The 27802-nt window shown below is 44.1% G+C and overlaps 1 protein-coding gene across 27 annotated transcripts in view; it reads right to left on the reverse strand.

Moving 5' to 3' along the window:
* Nucleotides 1-23: 23 nt before the first annotated feature.
* The window catches only part of LOC123994491 (myosin-binding protein C, slow-type-like), a 46440-nt gene continuing 18661 nt past the window's right edge, over nt 24-27802 (reverse strand). For 6 of the 27 annotated variants that reach the window (XM_046297154.1, XM_046297140.1, XM_046297152.1 and 3 more), the window contains 29 exons: nt 26702-26752; nt 23791-23832; nt 23110-23151; nt 22041-22151; nt 21530-21678; nt 21313-21430; nt 21164-21212; nt 20315-20371; nt 19757-19765; nt 18018-18181; nt 17702-17834; nt 14112-14120; nt 13537-13661; nt 13279-13384; nt 12829-12995; nt 12534-12699; nt 12196-12302; nt 11967-12103; nt 11110-11374; nt 10837-11025; nt 10060-10194; nt 9741-9908; nt 7876-7964; nt 7579-7774; nt 7142-7281; nt 6810-6969; nt 6235-6446; nt 3354-3540; nt 24-829 (listed from right to left, as the gene is read on the reverse strand). In XM_046297154.1, the coding sequence (XP_046153110.1) occupies nt 729-829; nt 3354-3540; nt 6235-6446; nt 6810-6969; nt 7142-7281; nt 7579-7774; nt 7876-7964; nt 9741-9908; nt 10060-10194; nt 10837-11025; nt 11110-11374; nt 11967-12103; nt 12196-12302; nt 12534-12699; nt 12829-12995; nt 13279-13384; nt 13537-13661; nt 14112-14120; nt 17702-17834; nt 18018-18181; nt 19757-19765; nt 20315-20371; nt 21164-21212; nt 21313-21430; nt 21530-21678; nt 22041-22151; nt 23110-23151; nt 23791-23832; nt 26702-26752 (3584 nt within the window). In that variant the 3' untranslated portion in view covers nt 24-728. Of the gene's footprint in view, nt 830-2570; nt 2610-3353; nt 3541-6234; nt 6447-6809; nt 6970-7141; nt 7282-7578; nt 7775-7875; nt 7965-9740; nt 9909-10059; nt 10195-10836; nt 11026-11109; nt 11375-11966; nt 12104-12195; nt 12303-12533; nt 12700-12828; nt 12996-13278; nt 13385-13536; nt 13662-14111; nt 14121-17701; nt 17835-18017; nt 18182-19756; nt 19766-20314; nt 20372-21163; nt 21213-21312; nt 21431-21529; nt 21679-22040; nt 22152-23109; nt 23152-23790; nt 23833-26701; nt 26753-27802 lie in introns of all 27 variants that reach the window. The other 21 variants (XM_046297156.1, XM_046297153.1, XM_046297148.1 and 18 more) reach the window with 12 other exon arrangements.

Consider the following 27802-nt stretch of genomic DNA (forward strand, 5'->3'; position numbering starts at 1 on the left):
AATATATATTTACACATAAAGGATTATGTTACATGTTTTTATTTTATTCCAGGAGTCATAAACAAAAAATTGAAGATGAAAGCATGCGCAGATGGCCTGACAGCTAAGAATATACTCAAGCCTGAAGTACAGTATGGGCAGAGAAAGCACAGCGTCATGCAGTGTAAGGCTTAAACAAAAGGTGGATAACTGTCTGTTAGAAAGCCCAAATAAAATGTTATTGGTAACATACACATGGTAAATCATCTGATCAGAAATGTTTTAATATTTGTATCTTTTGAAGTTCAATCTTTAATCACAAGACATTGCATGACAGACATCAAGCCATATTGTTTATACATTTCAACATTAGCTCCCTCCCCCAAACACAGTTCCCAATCCCAACAGAGACAAAAACATGTCCAGATAGGTGGAAATTACAGTTTGTCCTACTGCACATTTCCTGCACTACTCATCTAAAATAAAAAGCTACAGCCAAAACACTGCCAACATGCAACTGAGCTTAAACAGAGCCTTTTGAATACTAGGAGATGACACAAAGCTGGTGATGAATTGGCTTCTTCTATGATAACTAGCTCCATACCCGCACACAGCATGCCATGCCAAAGTCCAGTACAACCCTCCCTCCCCCTCCAGCCCCTCCCTCGACTGCTGGTGAGAGGCAGATCACTAGTGGTGTGACGACAGGTTCCGGGCAGCCTAGGGGTATCAGTGGTTGCTCAGTCCGACTACTTCTCTGGCTGCTCCACGGCCTTGGTTTCGCTCATGTACTTATCGATCAGGTGTAAAGGCACTCCACGCTGCATGAGCTCAGAGAAGGTAAAGCCCCCTGGGGGAGAAAGGAGAGACACTCAATTTGTTGTTAGGAGCTATAGAGAGAAAGTGAAAGAGAGAGCGAAGACGATCAATCTTTAACAGAGAGAAGATCGTAAGAGTCCAACAGGAAAATAGCAGAGGGTCAGTGTGCAACATCGAAACAGACACTGAAACAGCGAAAAGAGGGTGAGTCTGCAACAAAGAAACAGAAGAGAGACACCATACAGTACAAAAAAGAAGAGATACCAAAGTGGACAGCAGTGAGGAGAGAAAATAGAGACAGTGTCAGTAAAGGACAGGTGAAATACGTCACTTTTGAGTCTGTGAGCAAATCTATATCTGCCTAGGCTAACAGTGGCAGAGCTATAGGAGCCATGACATGGCCATTCACTAAGTAGGCCCAAAATGTGCCAAGAAGCTCAGGAACATTAACTGGATTAAAGCCTTCTCTAGTACATAATAGATGGTGCATTGACACAAATAATAATAACCCTATTGTGTCAAATATAGGCCTACTATAGATATACAGTGGGGCAAAAAAAGTATTTAGTCAGCCACCAATTGTGCAAGTTCTCCCACTTAAAAAGATGAGAGAGGCCTGTAATTTTCATCATAGGTACACTTCAACTATGACAGACAAAAATCCAGAAAATCACATTGTAGGATTTTTAATGAATTTATTTGCAAATTATGGTGGAAAATAAGTATTTGGTCAATAACAAAAGTTTCTCAATACTTTGTTATATACCCTTTGTTGGCAATGACAGAGGTCAAATGTTTTCACAAGTCTTCACAAGGTTTTCACACACTGTTGCTGGTATTTTGGCCCATTCCTCCATGGAGATCTCCTCTAGAGCAGTGATGTTTTGAAATTACAGAAGTTACAGGTCTGTGAGAGCCAGAAATCTTGCTTGTTTGTAGGTGACCAAATACTTATTTTCCACCATAATTTGCAAATAAATTCATTAAAAATCCTACAATGTGATTTTCTGGATTTTTGTCTGTCATAGTTGAAGTGTACCTATGATGAAAATTACAGGCCTCTCATCTTTTTAAGTGGGAGAACTTGCACAATTGGTGTCTGACTAAATACTGTTTTGCCCCACTGTATGTATTAATCAGCAGATAGTGATCTATGGATGAATTATATATTATCACCCCTGTAAATATAACACGTATGTACAGGGCACCATCCTGGAGTAACGACTTCTGGAAAATAATGTAAGCATAATGTCAACCTTTAATCTTCAATAAAGAGCCATGCTCTGCAAATGTTGGTATTTACTCTGATGTCACAATCAGGCCATTTGCACTACTTTGAAGGTTACTCACCTTTTGTGTGTGGCATATGTTAGATGAGGAACAAACACGGTTACCAGGGAAACACAGGTCATACAAGCAAGCACGTCACACCAACCGTTAAAATAGACTTCTGAAATGTTAGGGGTACGCTTGACTTTAGACAGCCACCCTAGAGTGTTATTGGAAAGTAACTGGCTCCAATGAACACTGTCCATACAGTGTCTAGAGCAACATACACAATCTATTATGTTACTGTACATATCCACATCCATTTGGACTAAAGCAGGCAAGCCCTGAACTCTTGCATTCCTTGTCTTGGTACTCTTTCAGACGGGTGGGTGTGCACTTAAATAGACCACCTAGTACTGCTGAGAAAAGCTGTATTATTGGCATTTGACAGATGCAGAATGAATGACATAAGCTTCATATGCCAAAACCATATGAAAGCTTACCTTGGATGAGAACATACATTCACTATTCCTGAGTGGGGACTGGGGGGAGAGAAGAGAAGAGGGGTTATCCAAATGTTTACATGGGGGAGTTATGTGTTCTCCAGGGAATACTGGTCAGTTATTGAACTCATTTTATATGAGGAGTTAAACACGCAATTGAAGGAACATCACCATCTGTTGAGGGGAGACACTAAAACATGGAGCCACAAGATAGTATTCATCGAACAAGGGAACTACATCTAGAACAATACGTATTGGTGCGCGTCTGAGTTATGAGGTGTTGATGCGTGATGACGCCTTAGGAAGATTTGGACCATGCTGTATTGGTGAAGCATGCTACATTTGACGATGCGACTTTGAAGTTGTGGTAGGAAATTCAACAGTGGTAGTCAGATGAACAGGATTTGGCTGAACACAAGTGACATTACTGAAGTCTTGTATGAACACCTGTAATTAGATGAACATGTTTAAAATGAGAAGGAAATGCATAGATTGAGTTCAGCCATGTGATGTAATACGTTGTTCCTCATTGGAGTAGCAGGGGAGATGTAATGACAAACCCCCTGGATATTGTATATGACAATATAAGCATATATCATATACGATATATGTACGACGGATACTTACAGGACCACAGCTGATACGGACGGGCCTTTGGTGGTGTAGTCACTGAAACAAACTATGTACTGATCTACGTCACCAAAGAGTCTAGACACCTAATACTGTACACATGTGGATAACATACACCGCAGGTTACCAGGTACCCCTACAGCCCAAACTGACCTTTAACCTCCAGTTTACACTCCACTAGTGCATCACCCAGGTAATTAATGGCCTTGCAGGAGTACATGCCCCCGTCGTAGGGACTGGGTTTCCGGATCTCCAGGGTGCAGACCCCTTGGTTGCTAAACATGCGGTAGCGCGGGTCGTCAATGATGGCTATCTTATTCTTCATCCAAATCACTTTGGGCTGAAGTCAAAAACAGAGAAGGTTAGCCCGTTTCCCAGAGAAGCCTCTAAAATATCAATACTTAATTAAGTCAGGGATGTTTCGCAAGTTACTCCCCATAATGTTAATCAAGTAGTATAAAAGTCCTCGCCCCTGTATCATTAAAACATTTGTCAACTCAATATGTTGAAGTACATTATTTCAGAAGCATTCAATACATTGCAATGTTTTACTGGTCTGTGGATTTGTACTATTTTCTCAGTGAGAGGGCTAATACATTGTTCAAGTTAGAGATACACTGTTATGAACAGTCATATCTTATAACCAAGAGTGCATTACTCAGATAAACCCTTATATTTACATGGTGCCCATGGTCTGTTAATTTAAGCAGTTTTTCAACCTCTCAACAAAAAACTTCAGGCAGCTGACTAGAGATGTGTTGTTAGAGAGAGGATAGCTGTCAGGTGTAAAGGCTGCCATGATTGAGAGGCGGTCAGAAAGAGCAGGCTGCAGGTGTAAAGCTTTCAGCATACAGCTGGGGGGCCTGGACCATTTGGACCTGGTCCATCCTGGAGGGGTATGGGGAACAGGCTGGAGGGGTATGGGGAACAGGCTGGAGGGGTATGGGGAACAGGCTGGAGGGGTATGGGGAACAGGCTGGAGGGGTATGGGGAACAGACTGGAGGGGTATGGGGAACAGGCTGGAGGGGTATGGGGAACAGGCTGGAGGGGTATGGGGAACAGGCTGGAGGGGTATGGGGAACAGGCTGGAGGGGTAAAGCTTTCAGCATACAGCTGGGGGCCTGGACCATTTGGACCTGGTCCATCCTGGAGGGGTATGGGGAACAGGCTGGAGGGTTAAAGCTTTCAGCATACAGCTGGGGGCCTGGACCATTTGGACCTAGTCCATCCTGGAGGGGTATGGGGAACAGGCTGGAGGGGTATGGGGAACAGAGTGGAGGGGTATGGGGAACAGGCTGGAGGGGTATGGGGAACAGGCTGGAGGGGTAAAGCTTTCAGCATACAGCTGGGGGCCTGGACCATTTGGACCTGGTCCATCCTGGAGGGGTATGGGGAACAGGCTGGAGGGTTAAAGCTTTCAGCATACAGCTGGGGGCCTGGACCATTTGGACCTGGTCCATCCTGGAGGGGTATGGGGAACAGGCTGGAGGGTTAAAGCTTTCAGCATACAGCTGGGGGCCTGGACCATTTGGACCTAGTCCATCCTGGAGGGGTATGGAACAGAGTGGAGGGGTATGGGGAACAGGCTGGAGGTAAAGCTTTCAGCATACAGATGGGGGCCTGGACCATTTGGAAGTCCAGAGGGGTATGGGGAACAGAGTGGAGGGGTATGGGGAACAGGCTGGAGGGGTATGGGGAACAGGCTGGAGGGGTAAAGCTTTCAGCATACAGCTGGGGGCCTGGACCATTTGGACCTGGTCCATCCTGGAGGGGTATGGGGAACAGGCTGGAGGGTTAAAGCTTTCAGCATACAGCTGGGGGCCTGGACCATTTGGACCTGGTCCATCCTGGAGGGGTATGGGGAACAGGCTGGAGGGTTAAAGCTTTCAGCATACAGCTGGGGGCCTGGACCATTTGGACCTAGTCCATCCTGGAGGGGTATGGGGAACAGAGTGGAGGGGTATGGGGAACAGGCTGGAGGGGTAAAGCTTTCAGCATACAGATGGGGGCCTGGACCATTTGGACCTAGTCCATCCTGGAGGGGTATGGGGAACAGAGTGGAGGGGTATGGGGAACAGGCTGGAGGGGTATGGGGAACAGGCTGGAGGGGTAAAGCTTTCAGCATACAGATGGGGGCCTGGACCATTTGGACCTAGTCCATCCTGGAGGGGTATGGGGAACAGAGTGGAGGGGTATGGGGAACAGGCTGGAGGGGTATGGGGAACAGGCTGGAGGGGTAAAGCTTTCAGCATACAGCTGGGGGCCTGGACCATTTGGACCTAGTCCATCCTGGAGGGGTATGGGGAACAGGCTGGAGGGTTAAAGCTTTCAGCATACAGCTGGGGGCCTGGACCATTTGGACCTAGTCCATCCTGGAGGGGTATGGGGAACAGACTGGAGGGGTATGGGGAACAGACTGGAGGGGTATGGGGAACGGGCTGGAGGGGTATGGGGAACAGGCTGGAGGGGTATGGGGAACAGGCTGGAGGGGTATGGGGAACAGACTGGAGGGGTAAAGCTTTCAGCATACAGCTGGGGGCCTGGACCATTTGGACATGGTCCATCCTGGAGGGTTATGGGGAACAGGCTGGAGGGGTAAAGCTTTCAGCATACAGCTGGGGGCCTGGACCATTTGGACATGGTCCATCCTGGAGGGGTATGGGGAACAGGCTGGAGGGGTAAAGCTTTCAGCATACAGCTGGGGGCCTGGTCCATCCTGGAGGGGTATGGGGAACAGGCTGGAGAGGTATGGGGAACAGGCTGGAGGGGTAAAGCTTTCAGCATACAGCTGGGGGCCTGGACCATTTGGACCTAGTCCATCCTGGAGGAGTATGGGGAACATGATACCACAACCATGTCCAGGAGTTTAGTTGGACAGAACATTCCCGGAGAATTGGTGTAGGCACTGTCTAAGTACGGTCCTATACACCTAGCCTGAGTCCCAGATCTGTTTGTGTCGTCTTGCCAACTCCAATTGCTGAAATGGAGTTGGCAAGACAGCACAAACAGATCTGGGACCCGGACTACACCTACCCGTGGGTTGGCGCGGACGCTGCAGTTGAGGGTGGCGTTGTAGCCAGCGATGGCGAAGGTGTTGATGAGGGGCTGGGTGAACTTGGGAGGCTCTTTGAAGTCGTGGTCGATGTACTCGGGGTTCTTCAGTTGCATGCCTGCAGAGGAAGGAAGGGAGGAAGAATGGGGTTGTACATGATACAGGCGCTGGGCTGTATCATGGGGGAATTTCCCTTGTGATCATGATTGAAGGAGAGACAGTATTTTAATTCATCATCTGCGGTCAGAGACAGCAACATCGGCATTAACAGTACAATGAAACATGATATGTAGTGTATACGCCATCTTTGAATGAAAGCAACTGGTCCAATTCTGTAAAAATGAATATTTTATCACTATGTATTGTTACCTTGTGACAAAAAAAACAAAGAAGAAAACGAAAAAAGAAGTGACTGATGTTCATGTCCATCTGCTTTTTGAACGAGTTGGTCCATAATATTAGAAAGTAGAGGGGATGACATACTGGTCATATTTTTCATTGCTCTCAATATGGTATCCCCCCCCCCACACACACACACAGAGGAGCTCACATATACCTTCTTTAACGATGAGGGCGCTGTCCTTGGTCTGGGTGGCACCCTCGCTCAGACCCACCATGTTCTCAGAGTAGATTCTGAAGTAGTACTCGTTCCCCACCACCAGCTCGGTGATGGTGATGCAGGTACGGTGGTAGTGCTCAATACACGTGTACCACTCCTGTCCCATAGAGAGCAGATTTGTTTAAACATGCAGGGGATCACATTGAGTAGCACATACACTTGAATTCCATATGCATAATACATACAGAGGTACTTTTCCTGTAAAAATCTCTCCCTCATACTGATTCCATATAGTACAGTACCAAGTGATGCATTCAGCAGACTCATACCATGGTCTTCTTGTCTGCTTTCTGGATGGTGTAGCCTGTAATGGCGGCGTTGCCATTGTCCTTTGGAGGGGTCCAGTCCAGAGCCACGTTTCCCCCCCAGACCTCATCTATCTTCACACACTGTGGAGGCCCTGGGAGGTCTGAGTAGAGAGATGAATCCGTTAACATCATTAACATCAGTATGGGTCTTATTTATGTGCTAGACATTAGCTGCTGTGAAAAAATTGATAGGGAATAAAGGGCAGAACAAAGCTAAAAACATTCAACTCGATCAACTCTTTACAATGAGATCTTTCCCTCTTATAGTATTTTTTACTTCTACTTTCTGTTTGATTCAATCTGTAAAAATGACCGATACAAGTGCTTAATTGATCTATGTGTAAACAACTTTAACTGTGAGATCAGGATATCCTTCCTGTCAGTGTCCTTTGACCCACCTACTATCTGGATGTCTACGATGGCCGTGTCCACGTGGTTCTCCACCTCCACCTTCATATCGTACTTCCCAGAGTGCTTCCTCTCTGCTTTGCGGATGAAGATGATGCTGTCACAGTCTGTGTTGCGGATAGTGACCTGCGTGGGGTCCACCGTCTGGCCCTCCTTCAGCCAGCTCACCTTTGGCCTGGGCTTGCCCTACATGTCACATATTGCATAGAAGCATGAATCTAACTACATATGATTTACTAAAGGGCTTTCACTGAAGGTAGTTGAGCCATTTTCTGTTATTGCCTTACCATGAATGGAATAACGAGATTGACGGCTTCTCCGACTTTACGAGTGTACGTCTGCCTCAAGTGACGGGGGATGCGGATCTTAGGTGGTTCTGGGAAGAGGACAGGTCAGATAAGTGGATGGAATGTGATTACTTACATTTTGTAATTATTTTTTATCTACTTTGCCTTCGGAAGGTATTCAGACCCATCGACTTTCCATATTTTGTTACGTTACAGCCTTATTCTAAAATTGATAAAAATATACAAATAATCCTCATTAATCTACACACAATACCCCATAATGACAAAGAAAAAAGAGGTTTTAGAATTTTTGGATAATTTATACAAAAAAAAATCCTGACTAGTCCCCCAGTCCCTGCTGCTGAAAAACATCCCCACAGCATGATGCTGCCGCCACCATGCTTCACTGTAGGGATGGTGCCAGGTTTCCTCGAGACGTGAAGCTTGGCATTCAGGCCAAAGAGTTCAATCTTGATTTCATCAGACCAGAGAATCTTGTTTCTCATGGTCTGAGAGTCTTTAGGTGCCTTTTGGCAAACTCAGAGAGGGCTGTTATGTGCTTTTTGCTGAGTAGTGGCTTCCGTCTGGACACTTTACCATAAAGTCCTGATTTGTGGAGTGCTGCAGAGATGGTCGTCCTTCTGGAAGGTTCTCCCATCTCCACAGAGGAACTCTAGAGCTCTGTCAGAGTGACCATCGGGTTCTTGGTAACCTCCCTGACCAAGGCCCTTGCTCAGTTTGGCCGGTCAGCCAGCTCTAGGAAAAGCTCTAGGAAAACCTTCTTCCATTTAAGAATGATGGAGGCCACTGTGTTCTTGGGAACCTTCAATGCTTTTGGTACCCTTCCCCAGATCTGTGCCTCGACACAATCCTGTCTCGGAGCTCTATGGACAATTCATTTGACCTCATGGCTTGGTTTTTGATCTGACATGCAGTGTCAACTGTGGGACCTTATATAGCCAGGTGTGTGCCTTTCCAAATCATGTCCAATCAATTGTATTTACCACAGGTGGACTCCATTCATGTTGTAGAAACAACTCAAGGATGATCAATGGAAACAGGATGCACCCGAGCTCAATTCGAGTCTCATAGCAAAGGGTCTGAATACTTATGCAAATACGTTATTTTATTTTTTATATTAATACATTCACACATTTTTCTAAAAACCTGTTTTCGCTTTGTCATTATGGGGTATTCTTGTCACGCCTTGGTCATTGTATTTTGTGTTTTCGTTATATTATTTGGTCAGGCCAGGGTGTGACATGGGTTTATGTTGTTGTATTTCGTATTGGGGTTTTGTAATTATTGGGATTGGGTTGAGTAGGGGTGTTGTATAGGCTTGGCTGCCTGAGGCGGTTCTCAATCAGAGTCAGGTGATTCTCGTTGTCTCTGATTGGGAACCGTATTTAGGTAGCCGGGGTTTCATTGTGTATTTCGTGGGTGATTGTTCCTGTCTCTGTGTAGTTTCACCAGATAGGCTGTAATTAGGTTTCACGTTCCGTTTGTTGTTTTGTATTTTGTATAGTTATTTCATGTGTCACTTTTTCCATTAAAGTCATGAGTAACCACCACGCTGCATTTCGGTCCGACTCTCTTTCTACAAATGAAGAACGCCGTTACAATTCTGTATAGATTGCTGATTTAAATAAAAAAAAATCCATTTTAGAATAAGGCTGTAACGTAACAAAACGTGGAAAACATCAAGGGGTCTGTATACTTTCCGAAGGCACTGTAAATATTTGATGAATTGTTGTCTTTTGGACTTGTGTATCAAATGTCATGTTCCTAGCCCTGTTGCTTAAACCTTGCTAATAAATAATACATACAGACATCAAAAAGAGAAGTGGAGAGTGGCTAGGACTCACCGATGACCTCTTTGACCAGGATAGAGTGCTGAAGTGTTCTGGGAGTGCTGGCGCCGGCAGCATTGATAGCCCTTACCCTAACCAGGATCTTAGCCTCTGGAGGGAGGCCAGTGATGGTGTACTTAGTCTTCTCTGTCAGCTCCTTATTGGTTACTCTCCAGTCATCAGCTGTGGAGAACATGTCCATAGACTTAACACAGCAGGTAATACTTATTAACAAGCCAGGAGTTTCTCCTGATCATGAAAAGTCAAGTGGGTTCTAGTTATAAAAGACAAAGTCTATTCGTCGATGGAGGCATGTCAATTGAATGCTTCTTACTTCCTTCGATGCAATACTCCACCAGGTAGCCGTCTAAGCCTGCAGCTCCGATGGTGTCTGGGGGACGCCACTTCATGGTCACCGTGGTGTCTGTGACATCATCCACCACCAGCATGGTGGGCTCGCTGGTCACAGCTGAGAGCAATCAGTGTGAGAGTGTTACAACGGTTGGACTTCACACAAACATTTCCTTGCATGTATAGTATGCCTTGTCAAAAGTTGATCTTCAACTGCCACAATAACAGTATAATGCATACAATGTAAGAAACACCTCCATGCCCATGTGTGTGGGACACCCCTCTAGCTGGCGCTGGTATGGCATCAATCTGTTCACCAGATCTGATTAGGGCGGCTCTTAACGTCTATTCTTATATTCTGCATCACATTTAACTCATATTGAACCCTGTGGGAGGCTGATCTCCTAAACCTATAAGCCCTAGATGATTTGGCAGCCATTATAAAGACATATTTAATATCTCCTAAAGCCCCGCCACGTCCAGTAGAGGTCACAGTCAGAATGCGGAATGTTTGGAATAGTTGGGTATCAGAGGAACAGCTGCAAAGGGGAAGGGCAGCCCACACAATGGCCTGCACTATCACACAGTATCACAGCACCGGCTCTTTCATTTTTCTCCCACTATCGTGATATGATATAACCATAGGAGAAACCGTATTGGCTTACGTAAGAGGATAACACCTTTGTACTGTAAGTGTCACCTCACTGGCTTTGTCACAAAGATTACATTGCCAAGCGATCATCGCCTACTCAGAACTCACCCAGCGGCACAAAGGCTTTGGATGGCTCGCTGGGTTTGGACACGCCGATGGCATTCACAGCAAAGACGCGCACCTCGTACGGGACACCCTCAATCATCTTTTTAGGCTCAAATGTGGTCTCTTTGTTCAGGTCAAAGTTCAGCCTCATCCATCTGGAACTCTGCTTCTTCTTCCTTTCGATGAAGTAGCCTTTGGGGAAAAGCATAGTTCTATATCACATACACACACCAGAATATCCAACTTGTTAGCATAAAACCACCCACACACACCTACCTAAGATGGATGAGCCTCCGTCATAGATCGGGGGTTCCCATGTCATAGAGCACCAGTCTCCTCCCACCTCCGTGACCAGGGGAACTTCAGGAGGGTCTGGGATATCCACCACCTTGACTTTGATGCTAGCCCCTGCTTCCCCAGCCTCGTTCTGCAGGACTATCTTGTAGTTTCCTGTGTCCTCCTTCTCTGCGATGTCGATGGTGAGGCTGGTGTGGTCCGAGAAGGTTTCAGCTCGCACACGGTGGCCCGAGTCAAGGATTACCTACGATGGCAAATAGCAGATTGTACTGCACCCATACAGTACAGTGTGTATACTGTACCCATACAGTACAGTATGTATACTGTACTTATGACAACAATTGAGCACAATGAAGCCTATTTTAAAAAACATTTTTTTACCCCATTTTCCCCCCAATTGTTTTTAGTAGCTACTATCTTGTCTCATCGCTACAACTCCTGTACGGGCTCGGGAGAGATGAAGGTTGAAAGTCAAGCGTCCTCCGATACACAACCCAACCAAGCCGCACTGCTTCTTAACACAGCGCGCATCCAACCCGGAATCCAGCCGCACCAATGTGTCGGAGGAAACACTGTGCACCTAGCAACCTTGGTTAGCGCGCACTGCGCTCGGCCCGCCACAGGAGTCGCTACTGGCCAAGCCCTCACCAACCCGGACGACACTAGGCCAATTGTGCGTCGCCCCACGTACCTCCCGGTCTTATCCGGTTATGACAGAGCCTGGGCGCAAACCCAGAGTCTCTGATGGCACAGCTGGGGCTACAGTACAGCGCCCTTCACCACTGCGCCACCCGGGAGGCCCAATGAACACTATTTTGACCCAGGTCAGCACTCACCCTCTCTCCCTTCATCCACACCACTCTGGGTGCTGGTTCTCCACTGATGGGGATCTCCACGCGGAGTTTATTTCCTGCCACAATGGTCACCGTGTTGTCAGGGAAGTTCAAGCTCTCCAGGTGCACCCTGGGAGGATCTGTAAGAATGGGACAAGGAAGAAAACAAGTAAGTGCTCTATAATATTCCTTTCAACCCACAGACGGTTTTGTATCATTAAAATTACTGTACCAACGATATGAATTTTGGCACAGAGGCTCTGAGAGTATCCCTCTGGCACAAAGGTATAATCCCCGGCATCGTGAAGGGTGCTGTTCACAATTTCTAATCGGTGGTTCCTGTCAAAACAAGAAAACAAGTGAGGAGACAGCTTAAACAATATGAAAAAGTTAGCAGGACAGAGGGAAGGGCTAAGGCCCAGAGTTCTTCTTGCTCAGGTTACATGGGCCTAATGGTGAATCCTGATTTGGGCCCAGAATCTTTTCCTCTGTTACTTGACCAGGTATGAAACCCCCATGAACACAGGTATGGGGCTGAGGAGATGGGCGAGTGGGAGGGAAGTGACATACTTGGCTCTTTGCAGGATGTTGATGCGGTCGTTGGACTGGATCAACTGTCCGTTCCTGTACCAACGACCTGGAACATTCCCAGGGAAGATCTCACAGTGCATCTTCAGTGGCTGGCCCAAAAGCACTGTCATGTCCTGCAAATCCTGAATAATCTTCAGTGGCTTCACTGATGAAGGGAAGAATGGAAAGAAATAAGAGGATAGAAAAAATTAAAAATAGTCATCAATTTAGTTGATCTACAGTTTCTCAGTAAGAGAGAACGTGTGAGGAAAGGAGAGGGAAGTGAAATACACACATTCAACCTGGACTTTGGCTTCAGAGGTTCCCCCAGAGGCCATGAGGGAGAAGGTTCCAGTGTCCTCCTTTGAGGCATCGTCAATGATTAGCCAGTGTTTCAGCCCCTCAGACTTGACACGGTAGCGTGACCGGGGCCCGGTCGGGACCTCCACGCCGTTCTTACACCTGAGGGGGAAGATGAAAGGTTAGAGGCGCGCACACACACACACACACACACACACACACACACACACACACACACACACACACACACACACACACACACACACACACACACACACACACACACACACACACACACACACACACACATGGGGAAAACACACACACAGGCACAAAACACACACACAGGGGAAAAACACACACACACACAAGGACACAAGGGAAAACACACAGGAACACAAGGGGGGAAAACACATACACACACAATAAGTTGACATAGCCCTACCATTTTACTTGAGCTCCTTCTTCAGACACTTCACACGCCAACTCAATCCTCTCGTTCACTGTCGTTTTCACCGCCTCAATCTCTTTAGTAATCTTCACTGGTAACTCTGCAGCAAGGTAAGATACAAATCATAAAAGGCATCAATATAATTAGAAACAGTGAAGTGTGAAATTGTGGAGAGACCACATTCTGGTCCCACTAATTCCTCAAAGAGACATTAAAATGAAGAGAGAAGGATGATGGAATGGAGAGGGGTACCTTTGACAAACAGCTCTGTGGTACACTTCTCTTCTCCCGCGGCTACGGAGTAGGCAGCGTCATCATTCAGGCCGCAGTTGTTGATGACCATAATCCTCTGTGTACCTTTTTGCTCAAAGATAAACCTATGCAGCAAGTGCATCAATCAATCAAATCACTGGATATCAACATACTGTGACTGACTATATGTGCTTGGAGAGAAAGTTATATTATACCATATATGCTTGTGAATGGCAATTATTTCAAGACTTCATATCATCCACAGAGCTACAGACAGTTGCCTTTGCTTACTTGTGTCTTCCAAAAGCAGAAATAGATGTATTATTTTATTATTTTATATTTGATTATTTTAAGAATAAAATGTTGTGCTAGTTTATTAATCAAAAACCTGTCATTGAAATCATAGTAATGTGAAGATATACAGACAAATTCATATACAGAGACCCGCCCCCATTCACAAACAAACACATCCCAACATGCATCAGCGTGTGTTGTCAGTGCACACCCAGAGGAATAGAGTAGATAGAGGGTTGGGGTCACACCAGAGGTCAGGGATGTAGGACGGGTGGACTTACTTCCTTTGACTTAAGGTCAGCAGTGGAGCCGGAATGGAGCCAGAGGAGGAAGTGGTTATGGCAGAGGAAAGGGATGAGCACCACGGCATGACAGACAGACAAATAGGACAGAAGGATAGAGGAGGGGACTGTAACAGCCAATAGTGTTACAACAAAATGAGAGAGAGCGAGAGATCTTCATAACAGGGAATCCTGGGAAATACACCACTGGAGACCAGGGAACAGAAAACTGCAATAACCTCCCAGATGGCTTTAACTCGGCTTGGCTTTGAACAACCTCAACTGAGAGTAGCCTGAGATTGACCCTTCACTTTTTAGAATCTAAGTACACACTTGCCATTTTGAGGGTACATAGAGGTTTTATAACATCAAGTAATACAGATGTTAGATTGAGTGAGGAGATTGACTTTCAAAAGTATGTGTATTAACAGTAGTTATACAATGGGTGGGTCTAATTCCATCCTGTGTCTGTTCCACAAATCACCAATGGCTAAATCTATGATGTTAAAATGCCTATTTACTCTGTTCCATCTGACAGCACAATCCACTGTCTCATCAGCCCACCAGGCACTTTATAAACTTGATCTCCACTATAAAAAGCATCTAGACACTATTTCACATTTATTTTAGACTAACACTTAGTTTTTAACAGCAGAGATTTGTATAAACCTTGCTGTCTGTCTCTCTGACATTTGCAACATTGAATTTGAATATTGAAACAATCTCCAGCTGTTACATAGTAATGAACGTGTCGGGAGTCGGCACGAGACAGACAGGCAGCCAGTGTTTCTTAGCCAGTCGAAATCGTGAATCAGCTGGCATCATTTTTATGGATTTATACAAAAAATGTCAACGAAGTGCAGCTAGTTTGCAGTCGGTTGTTGGCTAGCTCCTCTGAACAACAGTGTCCTGACGAGAGAGCACATTTCCTATGCCAGGCGAATCGCGCCTCATTAGCTCATTGTTATGGTTGTGTCTGAATAAATGTCACTAGAAAACAGCTTAAACAAATGCAAATGCAGCTACTGTTGTTATTCTGGCTGCACTGTTTGATGTGGCTGTAAGTTAGCCGTAGTTGGCTAGCTAGCAAGCAAGGGGTAAGAACATTGCCAGCCAGTATGGCAATGGAACATTTAGAACGAACAACTGGGTCACGTCCATAGATACAGAACAAAAAGACTGAACAACTGGGTCGAGTCTCTGGCAACCAAACCAATAGAACAAACGACCAGCCGGCTTGGGTAGCAACCCTAGATTTGTGTTGGGATTATATATTGTGGAAGGATGAAATAGTATGAATAAATTTATCAAAATAACATTGAAAATGAAAATATGTCATTCATTATTTGAATATGTTGGTAATCCGTTGTATAAAAATGATAATGCCCTCGAAGCCAGTTTGCACAACACTCGTGCCAATATATCCCCGAAACACTGGCTTCTCGGGCATTATCACTTAATTAAACAAATGATTTCCAGAGAGAGCTAAGAAAACAACACAATGTGGTAAGATCAATACACTTAAACTACACCAAATTATATTTATGGTACACTAACATTAGTGGAGTACACAGCTTTCAAAACAATAGATCATCCATTGATTGTTACAAAGCCAAGTGTTAAAGACCTGTGGAGAAGGTACCGCCATTTCCCTGTACAGAAAAGGACCTGTAGTTAATATCAAAGGACCATTATTTAAATCATCAAACAGTGCATTTCCACTCAAATGTAGCTCAGCGCCAAGCATTCCCCAAAAACAAATAACGTTCTTGATGCGTTGGTGAGATGCATGTGGCATCTTATCAACACCACATTAGTGTTGAGAGAATGTTATTTGTTCACTGGGCATCAGCTGGCAATGGTTTACAGTGCAGAGATCTGGGATGGTCCTGTAGCTGTTTGTGTCTGGACACAATGGGAGCTCTGTATAGGTGTAAAGGGCATGTAGGGTCAGACTTGTCCCTGGTTGACAAGAGCTGAGGCAGTAGAGGAAAACCCCTGTTCATAACAGGGGTCACACAGGGCTGTATGTGTGTGTCATTATGTGAAAGCAATTATTGGTGTAAAACAATGTGTGTTTTGATGCGCACGTGTACTCTGAACCATCAGATCCTCCTCTCCACCCTCTCTGAGTTGGGCATCTCCGGCGTGGCCCACGCTTGGATTGCGTCCTACCTGACAGGTCGCTCCTACCAGGTGGCGTGGCGAGAATCTGTCTCCTCACCACGCGCTCTCACCACTGGTGTCCCCCAGGGCTCTGTTCTAGGCCCTCTCCTATTCTCGCTATACACCAAGTCACTTGGCTCTGTCATAACCTCACATGGTCTCTCCTATCATTGCTATGCAGACGACACACAATTAATCTTCTCCTTTCCCCCTTCTGATGACCAGGTGGCGAATCGCATCTCTGCATGTCTGGCAGACATATCAGTGTGGATGACGGATCACCACCTCAAGCTGAACCTCGGCAAGACGGAGCTGCTCTTCCTCCCGGGGAAGGACTGCCCGTTCCATGATCTCGCCATCACGGTTGACAACTCCATTGTGTCCTCCTCCCAGAGCGCTAAGAACCTTGGCGTGATCCTGGACAACACCCTGTCGTTCTCAACCAACATCAAGGCGGTGGCCCGTTCCTGTAGGTTCATGCTCTACAACATCCGCAGAGTACGACCCTGCCTCACACAGGAAGCGGCGCAGGTCCTAATCCAGGCACTTGTCATCTCCCGTCTGGATTACTGCAACTCGCTGTTGGCTGGGCTCCCTGCCTGTGCCATTAAACCCCTTCAACTCATCCAGAACGCCGCAGCCCGTCTGGTGTTCAACCTTCCCAAGTTCTCTCACGTCACCCCGCTCCTCCGTTCTCTCCACTGGCTTCCAGTTGAAGCTCGCATCCGCTACAAGACCATGGTGCTTGCCTACGGAGCTGTGAGGGAACGGCACCTCAGTACCTCCAGGCTCTGATCAGGCCCTACACCCAAACAAGGGCACTGCGTTCATCCACCTCTGGCCTGCTCGCCTCCCTACCACTGAGGAAGTACAGCTCCCGCTCAGCCCAGTCAAAACTGTTCGCTGCTCTGGCCCCCCAATGGTGGAACAAACTCCCTCACGACGCCAGGACAGCGGAGTCAATCACCACCTTCCGGAGACACCTGAAACCCCACCTCTTTAAGGAATACCTAGGATAGGATAAGTAATCCCTCTCACCCCCCCTTTAAGATTTAGATGCACTATTGTAAAGTGACTGTTCCACTGGATGTCATAAGGTGAATGCACCAATTTGTAAGTCGCTCTGGATAAGAGCGTCTGCTAAATGACTTAAATGTAAATGTAATGTGTGGGTGTATGCATCCTTACTTGCACCACGAGACCATCAGAAACACTAGCATGTGAACCATTGCTTTTCAATGCTGAGAGATGTGACAAGGAACAGATAAAAACTACAAGTACCAGAGGACCGGCAATGAGGACCCAACCACGAATGAAACACATTTTATGAGGAACTCCCAAAAATGCCTTTCATTTGTGAGATGAAAGAGAGGAAAAGATATAGAAGACTAACACATGGAGAAAGAAGAAAAAGCTTTACGTACTTTGGAGTTGGACGGATCTCCTGGCCGTTCTTGTACCATTTCAGCTCTACTGTGGGGTCTGCAAGATCCACAACTAAGCGGATCTTCCCTCCTTTGTCCACCTGGTATGCTGGATCCAACTTCTTGGCAAAAGCTTTACAAAAAAGATAATATCCCATGACAATGGTTATGCATCCTATAGAAAACCAGTGAAACGTGAGCCTTTCCCCTGAATAATCACAGATTAGCTGATTTTGAGCTAAACAATATAAATCCATAGTGCAGCATAATCCCAACAGTAAAACACAGTCGCATGGACAAACATTCAATTCAGCACCTTCACTCTTCTTCTCCTCTTTCTTGGTCTTCTTCAGCCTCTTGAGCAGACCCCGCAGGTCTGTTATGCCATACTCAAAGGCGATCTTCTCGTACTGGTCTGGCCTGGCCGATTTCAGGATCTCCCACACGTCCACTTCAGGCGTCTCATCCTGCTTGGGCTCCCTGGGGCAGGACACGAGGGGAGGGTATGAGGGCTGGGGCCACGCTCTGGGCTATCGCGACGTGTCCTGAGGAACTGCTCCCTATGGGGGGTATTGGGTGGGGAAGGAGGTTCTGGAGAGGGTACTAGAAAAGGGGCCGTGACTGCACTGAAGGAAGACTACTCTCAGTTGTATCTACTGAATTACTTTTGAAGAGTGTTTTCCCTCCGCTGTCCTACTGATCTGCTGTGTTTCTAAAAGTAATCTCTTCTTCTCTCTCCCTCTCTCTCTCCTTATATCAGGCACACGTTCTCTCCCTCCCATCTCTCTCTCCCTACAGAGTTCCTCAGGACATGTCACACAAAGGGATGGGCGTGGTTTGAAGCCCTGTACCTGTCCTCTGACATCCTCTCTGGATGAGGCGTTACAGTGGGAGAGGATGAGGTGTTACGGGGGAGAGGGGGTGGCTAGTCTATTATATGTATTATATCCTATAGGAAGGGTTTTACTGCTGAGGAAAATAGAGGGATCAGATTATTACAAAGGAGTTGAATATGTTTCAGGTGGGGGTTTTGACCAGTGTCGAGTTCTTTTAGTCTGGACATTGTTACTTGCCTTTAGGGTGAGATTTTGCAAGAGAAAATACATTTAAACCAGTGCTGTATTAATGAATAACAAAAAAGGTCATAAACGGATAAATGCTATTACGCTACTTTTGTTCCTTGGGGAAAGGGGGTAAACAGAATGAAACAATTTGGGAAAGAACTACTGATCTAGGTGCTGCATGCAGGAATATAGGGAGCTCTTACTCCAAGATATACTGCTGATAAAGTCTACATTCCTTCTCTTTCTATTCACATTGCCCATCCCTTTGCCTTGTGTCTCAGTATGTTCACTCATCACCACTTCAGAGACGCTCTGACCGTGTTAGAGATGGAAGGCTAGGCGTCCATAGGGGATGTTAGATCGGTGAGATCCAGGTTAATAAGCATGTTGCCCTGGGCGTGAGTAGATCCATTAGGCAGCGGAATAAAGATCATTCAATCAGGCCATTCTTTCATGGACATTTTCCCAAATGTCGGAAAGCTTTGGAGGTAAAAAAGCATGGAATTATTATTTCATTCTTATGCATCTCTCTTCTTGTTTATTTTCAGGCAATTACTTTGTAGACTGAAATAAACATTGTAATATGTGTCTTGTATTTCTAAGTTGAAATAAAATGACAATGTAGTGATAACACTATTTCACAGCATCATTTATAAATGGTCCACTAGCAGATCATTAATGATCCGAAATGGGAGTCCCTTTGCCTCATAAACACAATATTACTGACCCCTACTGTTGATCAAAAAAGTTGTCATCCCAAACAGCAGAGAGACGTTATGACGCAAAGTCCATTTCCATCCTTACTGATTGTTAATGGAGCATTTGAGAATGTCGGCTGTAAATGAAGTGTTACCGTACTACAGTAGGCCAACACTCTTGCTTGTTCCAGATCCTAGAACTACATTCCATGCTGGGGACGCTACAGGATTATAGTACTTACCCCGCAGTAAGGTCTAATCGTTTAATTACCTAGGTTATTCTCTCTACTAACCTTTGGTTTCTGAATGTGTAGGGAAGAAGAAGAGACAAGCCCAAATAAATGTGTAATTTGACCTCAGTGATGTGTCACGGTCTGTCTAGGTCTATTGTACTGGCAGTACATTGAAAAAACATGCTGTTGTCTTGGATGTTTGAACCAAGAAAAAAATGTAGATTTGTATTTACAAATGAAAAAAGAAACTCAAAAATACAGTTATCAATATGTGAGAGTAGATAGTGTGCTAGATAGTAACTTTGTATGTGATTCACTGTAAAACCTAATATTAATGAGAGGATGTACTCTTACAGTCAATGTTACTTCACCTATGTACTAACTAATATACTGTACTATATTATATTTCATATTTTATATTTAATACACTTTAATATATTATTCTATATTGTAATGCACATATGACCATGTAACAAAATAAGAAAGCAATTTGGAAGAGTAAAAGATTCAATGGTGGTTGCTGGGGTAAAAGAAAAGAGGTCAACACCCAAAACAAGGGTATAGTAAAAAAAAGTAAAAAATAAGACTGTCCCCTTGAGGACGGACAATGACTCTCACCTATGTTTAAGAAGACCACTAAAGTCAAGATCCCCTGCATCCTCGTGTCCTTCACTGCTGTTGTTAACAAGAAGAGATTAATGGAGATTTAATCAGAGTAGAAACAGTAACAGGCAACTAGATAAACAATGCTAAAAGAACAACGCAAAGCAGTGGCTACTGACTTCAATCAAATGCATTAGGTTCAGACTAACACATGATTGGTGGCTTACACAAAAACCCTTTCGATTCATTTCCAATTAAATGCTTCTAACGAACTGGTTTGTGTAAGGAGTATTGAGAGCAATCCCAGCCAGCATATGACAACATTTCCACAATGTTTCTGCTGTGTTGCAGGAGCATCACTGAGCAGCTACGTTGGGATAATGCTATGGGGCTGGGATGTTTTGCGTTGCTTTCAGACACATTGTTGGGAGGGAGTTTCAAATGCAAGCATTGGCCTTTGTGCTGTTCAACACGTTGATTGGTAATTACCTTAATAAAGGTTAATCACATCCGATTTCATGGTCATTATGTTTCAGACATTATGCTCTCATGTTGGTTTGTGATAAGAGCCATGGTTTTCCTACTGAGCCACAATGTCCCACCCATGCATCTGATGCTCAGATGTACATTTTCAGGTTGATTTGCCATGTGTAATGAATCTTGCTCGAAACCAGTGACGTTTGTGTTTAATGTTACTTTTGTCATATTTATCATTATGCGAAAAAAGGATACTCATTATTCAAATGCTTAATCTAACCACTAACTGTAAAAATATCACTCTGTTGTTGACTCTGAAAACTAGTCTACTAACTGTCTGTTTTCAAAAACCGAAATAACGTGGTCAGATTGTGTTGCTCTCATTACCTTCTTTTGAAGGCTGATCGAATATCAACACTCTGTGACTGTTCCAGTTCTGAAAGACAATAATGCAAAACAATAACACAGTATATTACTGCTCGTGTTTCAGTGTGTGTTCTTTGCTGTACGATGGAGACTCAAACAGTGCAACAAACCTTTCACTTCCAGGTCAAAGGAACAGCTGTCAAATTTGTCCTTGTAGGTGACCTCACACCTGTAGTTTCCAGCATAGTTGTCTTTGGCCTTGATGATATGCATCTCAAATGTGTGAATCTGCGGGGAGATACATAGGTATTGGAAGGACAGCTAGGGGACCAATGTGTGTGTGTGTTAACATACAGTACATAGAGCTATACATGGGAGGGTGTCTACCTTGGTGCGTCGGTCAAAGGTTTCTTTCAGTTGCAAGTGCTTTCCGGTCTTGCTGGCCAGGTCCATCCATTTCCCTTTGAACCATTTGATGGTGGGTTTACGGAGCAGGTCTTGGGCCTCCACCTTGGCAACAAAGGAGATGTCTCCACCTTGTGAACATGTAAAACACAGCATGTCCATGGTGGGAATAGCCTTTGAGGTGGAAAGATGTACTACACATGGTTACCAGAGGTCCCTTCTCTTGGAGAGAATAAATACAATTGCAAGAGCGAGAAAGAGAGAGAGAAAGAGATGGAGGCAGAAAGAGAGATAGAGGGAGACAGAAGCATAGAGAAAGGCAGTGAGAGATAGGCAGAGAGAAGAGGCTATTTTAACAAGGGAGACAGCCAAATCTAAAAGACCTTGGCCAGTACAAATATAATACATGTAAGGGTTTTAAAAGATCTCTACGAGTATATCATCTCTGGTCTACAGCAGCTGTGAGAGGAGAGCTCACTCTGCAGGCACTCACCCACAGTGATGGATCCGCCCTGGGGTCTTTCTATGAGCAGGCTGGACAGCGGTGGGGTGTCTACGGGCTTGTCAAGGTCCTCTGGAGCCTGTCCCTCTCCCAGAGACCACACTGGTCGATCAGGAGAGATGGACACACACCATCACACAAAGACTCAACACCAACAGACCAACACACTCCTCGTACTCAATGGCTTCAACAATCCGTCACCACACTTCTCTGTATTCATCTGAAAGTTATATACTTCCCAAGGTAGATAGACAGAAATACATTCATACTGTTCCTCAGCTGTTCATGGCAGCTGCAACATGGAAAGCATAACATTTTGCAACATGGAAAGCATAAGAACATGGAACATAGAACAAATAGCCGTACTGGGAAAAGCGTTACGGGTTTTGAATGAATACCATATCGGAAGAGACTCCTTTACCGTGTGCAAAAGTGTATCGATTGGTACATTCTTCAATTTCTAGATGCTCCAGTCTTCTTCGAGATCTCAGAGGACTAAGCGGAATAGGACTCATGCCAGCAGTCGCCATGCTCAACATGTGATGAAACTGCTATAGACAGACCTACATAGCGAGTCCCTTCAGCCCCACCCCTCGCTACCTACTGTAAAGACCCAGCTACCCTCCCCCACTTTACTTCATCCCTGACTCAAAGACTAACACTCAACTAGGTCACTTAATTCATTGAATTGACTTCTTACTTACGTGAAATGTCATTCATTTTCCCATGTTTGAAAAAGATGTTGACGTCCAAAAGCCCCATAGCTTCCTACAAGCCTTGGAGGGGAACATGGGAGTTGAACTATGACATTTTAGGAAACCAGTATTTGTCATGGAGCAGAACATCCAAATGAGTCCAAATGAACCTGAGCTTTTAAAAGTATGCCAAGCCAGGTTCCATTGGACCAGCTATGCGGGGAAAATGAAAAGAGCCAGCTAATAGACTAACACTGTTCGTGAGTGGGCTTGCTCCAGAGAGAATACTGCTGTTCTGGAGCTCTGCTATTGAAAACGTCACTTCTAATAGGATGGTTATTACGGCTTTTGTTACATAGTATTACCTGAGTCTTTTCTCCCCATGGCTGACACATGGACGCTATCATCTGAACAAAGACAGAGAGAAATTTACAGCATATTATAAGAAATAGTACTGTAAAGTCCACAGAAGCAAGCACACACAAACATTCAGGACCAGCAAGCAATACAAGACATCTAACAGTAAGCAAGCTGAGCCCTGACGAATTCTGACATAATGATGCAAGCTGTCAATCAAAAGCTGTAACTATGTACATTGTTGTATATTGTTAGGTTTCACCAGTGAGGAGAATCAGTTTTGAATCTTCTTTCATGCCTTTGTATTTCGTTAAATAAAGTTTTATACAAACTGTATCATTGTATCATTCTGTATCATTACGATCAGAATTCCAAATGTGTTCACATAAAATATGAATAACATTCATGTGCCAGACAGAAAATATCAGAAAAGGAGACCCTTAAAATCCTTAAATTCTTATCATTCCTTTTTCATAAAAATCAATTGATGTTTTTGCAACATGTTTCACCATTGACAATCTGACCTCTTAAAGTTGGAAAAATAATTAACTTCAAAAATCACACAAAACACCTTCTAGAAATATACATGTTTCCGAACATGTTTCCTACATCCAGACAGTTGTAACATTCTGATCAAAACGACTAGTTTGGTCAGAGCTATAGTTGTAGGATTAACAGAGAGATCTTACTAGGCAGCTCAATAGAGAGTTTCTTGACTGTATTGGCATCCTCTGTGAAAGAAAGCATAGTATTACTGAAATTAATTTGTGTTTTTATCTAGTCAATTTATTTGACTCTGGTGAAGAATATTGCTATTGACCCTTTGTGATGATTGACAAAATAAAGTATGACAAATTGTCCTTAATGGCCTTGTAATTGGAAAAAGTATGAAATGAAACTTCCAATTACTCTTACCAACAATATCCAATGAATGAAATATGAATACATTTACATTTACATTTAAGTCATTTAGCAGACGCTCTTATCCAGAGGGACTTACAAATTGGGTACATATAAGACAATTCAAGACAAGAGAACCGGTATGGTATCAACATAGTTGAGGTCTAGAACAAACCAAAACATGTATAATATTATCATATATACATAACATATAATATACATACAGTATACATGATGAGCATGAGTGGCACAAATGGATCTTATGTGTGTATATTACAAGTCTCCAGAAAGTATTCACACCCCTTGACTTATTGCACATTTAGTTGGTTTACAGCCTGAATTCAAAATGGATTAAATGATTTTTTCACCCATTTACACACAATACCTCATAATGATAAAGTGAAAACATTCAATGTCATCTTGGTAAGCAACTCCAGTGTGTTTGTCCTTGTGTTTTAGGTTATTGTCCTGCTGAAAGGTGCATTTGTATCCCAGTATCTGTTGGAAAGCCGACTGAACCAGGTTTTCCATCTAGGATTTTGCCTGTGCTTAGCTCTACTCCGTTTCTTTTTATCCTAAAATAACTCCCGAGTCCTTGTCGATGACAAGCATACACATAACATGATGCAGCCACAACCATGCTTGAAAATATGAAGAGTGGTTTTCAGTGATGTGTTCTGTTGGATTTTCCCAAAATAGAATGCTTTGTATTCAGAACATTAAGTTAATTTATTTGCCATATTGTTTGCAGTTTTACTTTATTTTTTTATTATGTACAGGCTTCCTTCTTTTCACTCTGTAATTTATGTTAGTATTGTGGAGTAACTACCGTAATTTCCGGACTATAAGCCCATACTATTTTCCCACGCGTTGAACCTCGCGGTTTATACAATGACGCGGCTAATTTATGGATTTTTCCCGCTTTCACAAGATTCATGCCGCCAAAAAACTGAGCACCGTCACATAATGTGACGTAAATCGAGCGTGCTCAAACTTCCCATCATTCTGATTACGGTAGTCATTTTGTCACCCTCATGGCAAAGACACGGAGAAATGCATATGATGCAGCTTTCAAGCTGGCTGTTGGAAAAGGAAATAGAGCTGCTGACAGCATGGAGCATTGTCAAAAACATCCACTATCATCAACGGGTTTCGAAAGGCTGGACTGCTGCGTGTTGAAGAGGGCAGCGATCCAACATCGGATGACGCAATTCTGAGGCTTTTCAACTCTGACACCGAAGAAGATGACTTCAGTGGTTTCAGTGCACAGGAGGAGGAAGATAGTGACCATTGACTTTCTCGGTATGCTACTGTTTAATGTTTGTTACAAGCCGTGTTTCGTTAAAGCATATTTATTTTAGTTACAATCCGTGTTTCGTTAAAGCCTATTTATTTTTGTTACAAGCAGTGTTTCGTTTAAAGGCTGTGTAAAGTTAATTTGTTTCAATGTACCGGTAGGCACCTGCGGCTTATAGACATGTGCGGCTTATTTATGTACAAAATACATACTTTTTAATAATTCAGTGGGTGCGGTTTATATTCAGGTGCGCTTAATAGTCTAGCAATTACGGTACAATGTTGTTAATCCATCCTCTGTTTTTTCCTATCACAGCCATTCAACTCTGTAACTGCTTTAAAGTCACCATTGGCCTCATGGTGAAATCGTTGAGCAGAATCCTTCCTCTCCGGCAACTGAGTTAGGAAGGACGCCTGGATCTTTGTACTGGGTTGTACTATTGATACACATCCAAAGTGTAATTAGTAACTTCACCATGCTCAAAAGGATATTCAATGTCTTTTCTTTTTTTTACCCATCTATCAATAGGTGTCCTTCTTTGCGAGGCATTGGAAAACGTCCCTGGTCTTTGTGCTTGAATCTGTGTTTGAAATTCACTGCTCGACTGAGGGACCTTGTAGATAATTGTATGTGGAGTACAGAGATGGAGTAGTCATTCAAAAATCTTGCAAAACACTATCATTACACACAGAGTGACTCACTGCAACTTATTATGTGACTTATTCAGCACATTTTTACTCCTGAACTTATTTGGGCCATAACAAAGCGTTGAATACTTATTGACTCAAGACGTTTCAGCTTTCCTTTTTTTTGTAAACATTTCAAAAAACATCTCCACTTTGACATCATTGTGTGAATACCAGTGACACACTCAAGTTTATGCATTTTAAATTCAGGGGGTAAGACAACAAAATGTAGAAAAAGTCAAGGTGTGCATATCAGATGTGATCTTCACATCCATACCTTTCTTTAAAAATTATAATAAATAAAGGTTTGTGTGCTTGTAGGAATTATGCTTTGCCATTTTTGAATTGGCATGCATGTAAACAACATACGTATGTGATATGCACAAACATATATTGCAATAGTTTAGGAGATGATCCTGAATATTCTAACCAGCAATATTCTAACCATTTGGCATGAGCAAGTATTAAATGCATATCAGGAATATTTTCCAAAGGTCTGAGAAAAACCGGGTCTTTAAAAGACAGGTAAGAGACCCATCCACCATCTAGCCATAGTGTTCTCTATAGTTAGACTCTTCCCCACAGTAACTGACTCCTGCAAAATGTACTTTTGGGGTGTTGATGGGAGCACTGTCCTACAGTGGAGTCTCCATGGTAACCGAATTGACAAGATGGGAAAGGGGGGAGAAATGAGGATGGTTTGTCATGGTTACCAACCTGGTGGGGGTGGTGGTGATGGGGTGTTGGTTGTAGCGTCATCATCTTTATCTGCAATAAAGGTGTGATTGACACAGACCCACCTATTAAAAGCTCCAAGTTCATCACCGGCAAGGCAGGCCAACAAGACAAGCCACAAGACAAAGCATGCAAGACAAGACAAAACATGGGACCGACACGACACAACACCACCACATATGCATGTCTTTGAAATGGATAGATGAAGTGTACGAGACCATAAATGTGCTGATCGGGAGATCGAAGCGTGTCCTGTGAGAGATCACACCAGTGTCTATGAGATGGGAGTGGACGGTGATGTGAGAGATCACACGTGTACGTAAGATAAAGGAATTATGCGTAACACCACAAGCTTGGTTTAGGGAAGCTGGAAGCACAAGTAAGAAGCACTGTGAGAAGAAGAGAGAGATTGAAGTTGACAAGCAGCGGCCAGAAGAACACAAGAATGTCCACAAGGGTTATGAAAGATTAAAGACCTAACTATCCAAGAAAAGCCCTGTTACTTGAGAAACCCTCTGCTTGTTGTCGATCAAGAGTAACTCAGCTCAGCTTCCCCTCCAGAGACATTATAGAGAGTAGCGTTGGGCAGTATCCAGATTTTCATACCGTTTTTGTAGAATACCAGTGTAAACGATAATACTGGATGTCCACACAAGGGGTGCTATTTCTTAAAAATAAGGGTGTCATAGAGAGAGTGTTCAAGGGGGGGTGAGGATTGAGTAAAACAGAAGCGACATATGAAACTGGACCTTTGTTGTGGTAAAAAGGCTCTGGAGCAATGCTGAGTGATGAGTGACAACTATCGGAGAGCTATAACCTTCCATACATCTAAATCAGCTGCTTCTGCTGTGACCGTCAACAGCACTGTGCTTGTTGCTACAGTATAGCCTCACTATGAATCCTAGACCCTCAGCTATAAACTGTCTGTAAACTGTACTGAGAAGAATAGACACAGAAAACACACACACGCACACAATAAAACACACACACACACACAAACATACATACACACACACACACCAACACGTTTGTGCATGCGCACATAAACGTAGTCTACCTACAGTGGGGCAAAAAAGTATTTAG

This window comes from Oncorhynchus gorbuscha, linkage group LG14, assembly GCF_021184085.1.
Source record: "Oncorhynchus gorbuscha isolate QuinsamMale2020 ecotype Even-year linkage group LG14, OgorEven_v1.0, whole genome shotgun sequence".
Classification (NCBI taxonomy): Eukaryota; Metazoa; Chordata; class Actinopteri; order Salmoniformes; family Salmonidae; genus Oncorhynchus; species Oncorhynchus gorbuscha.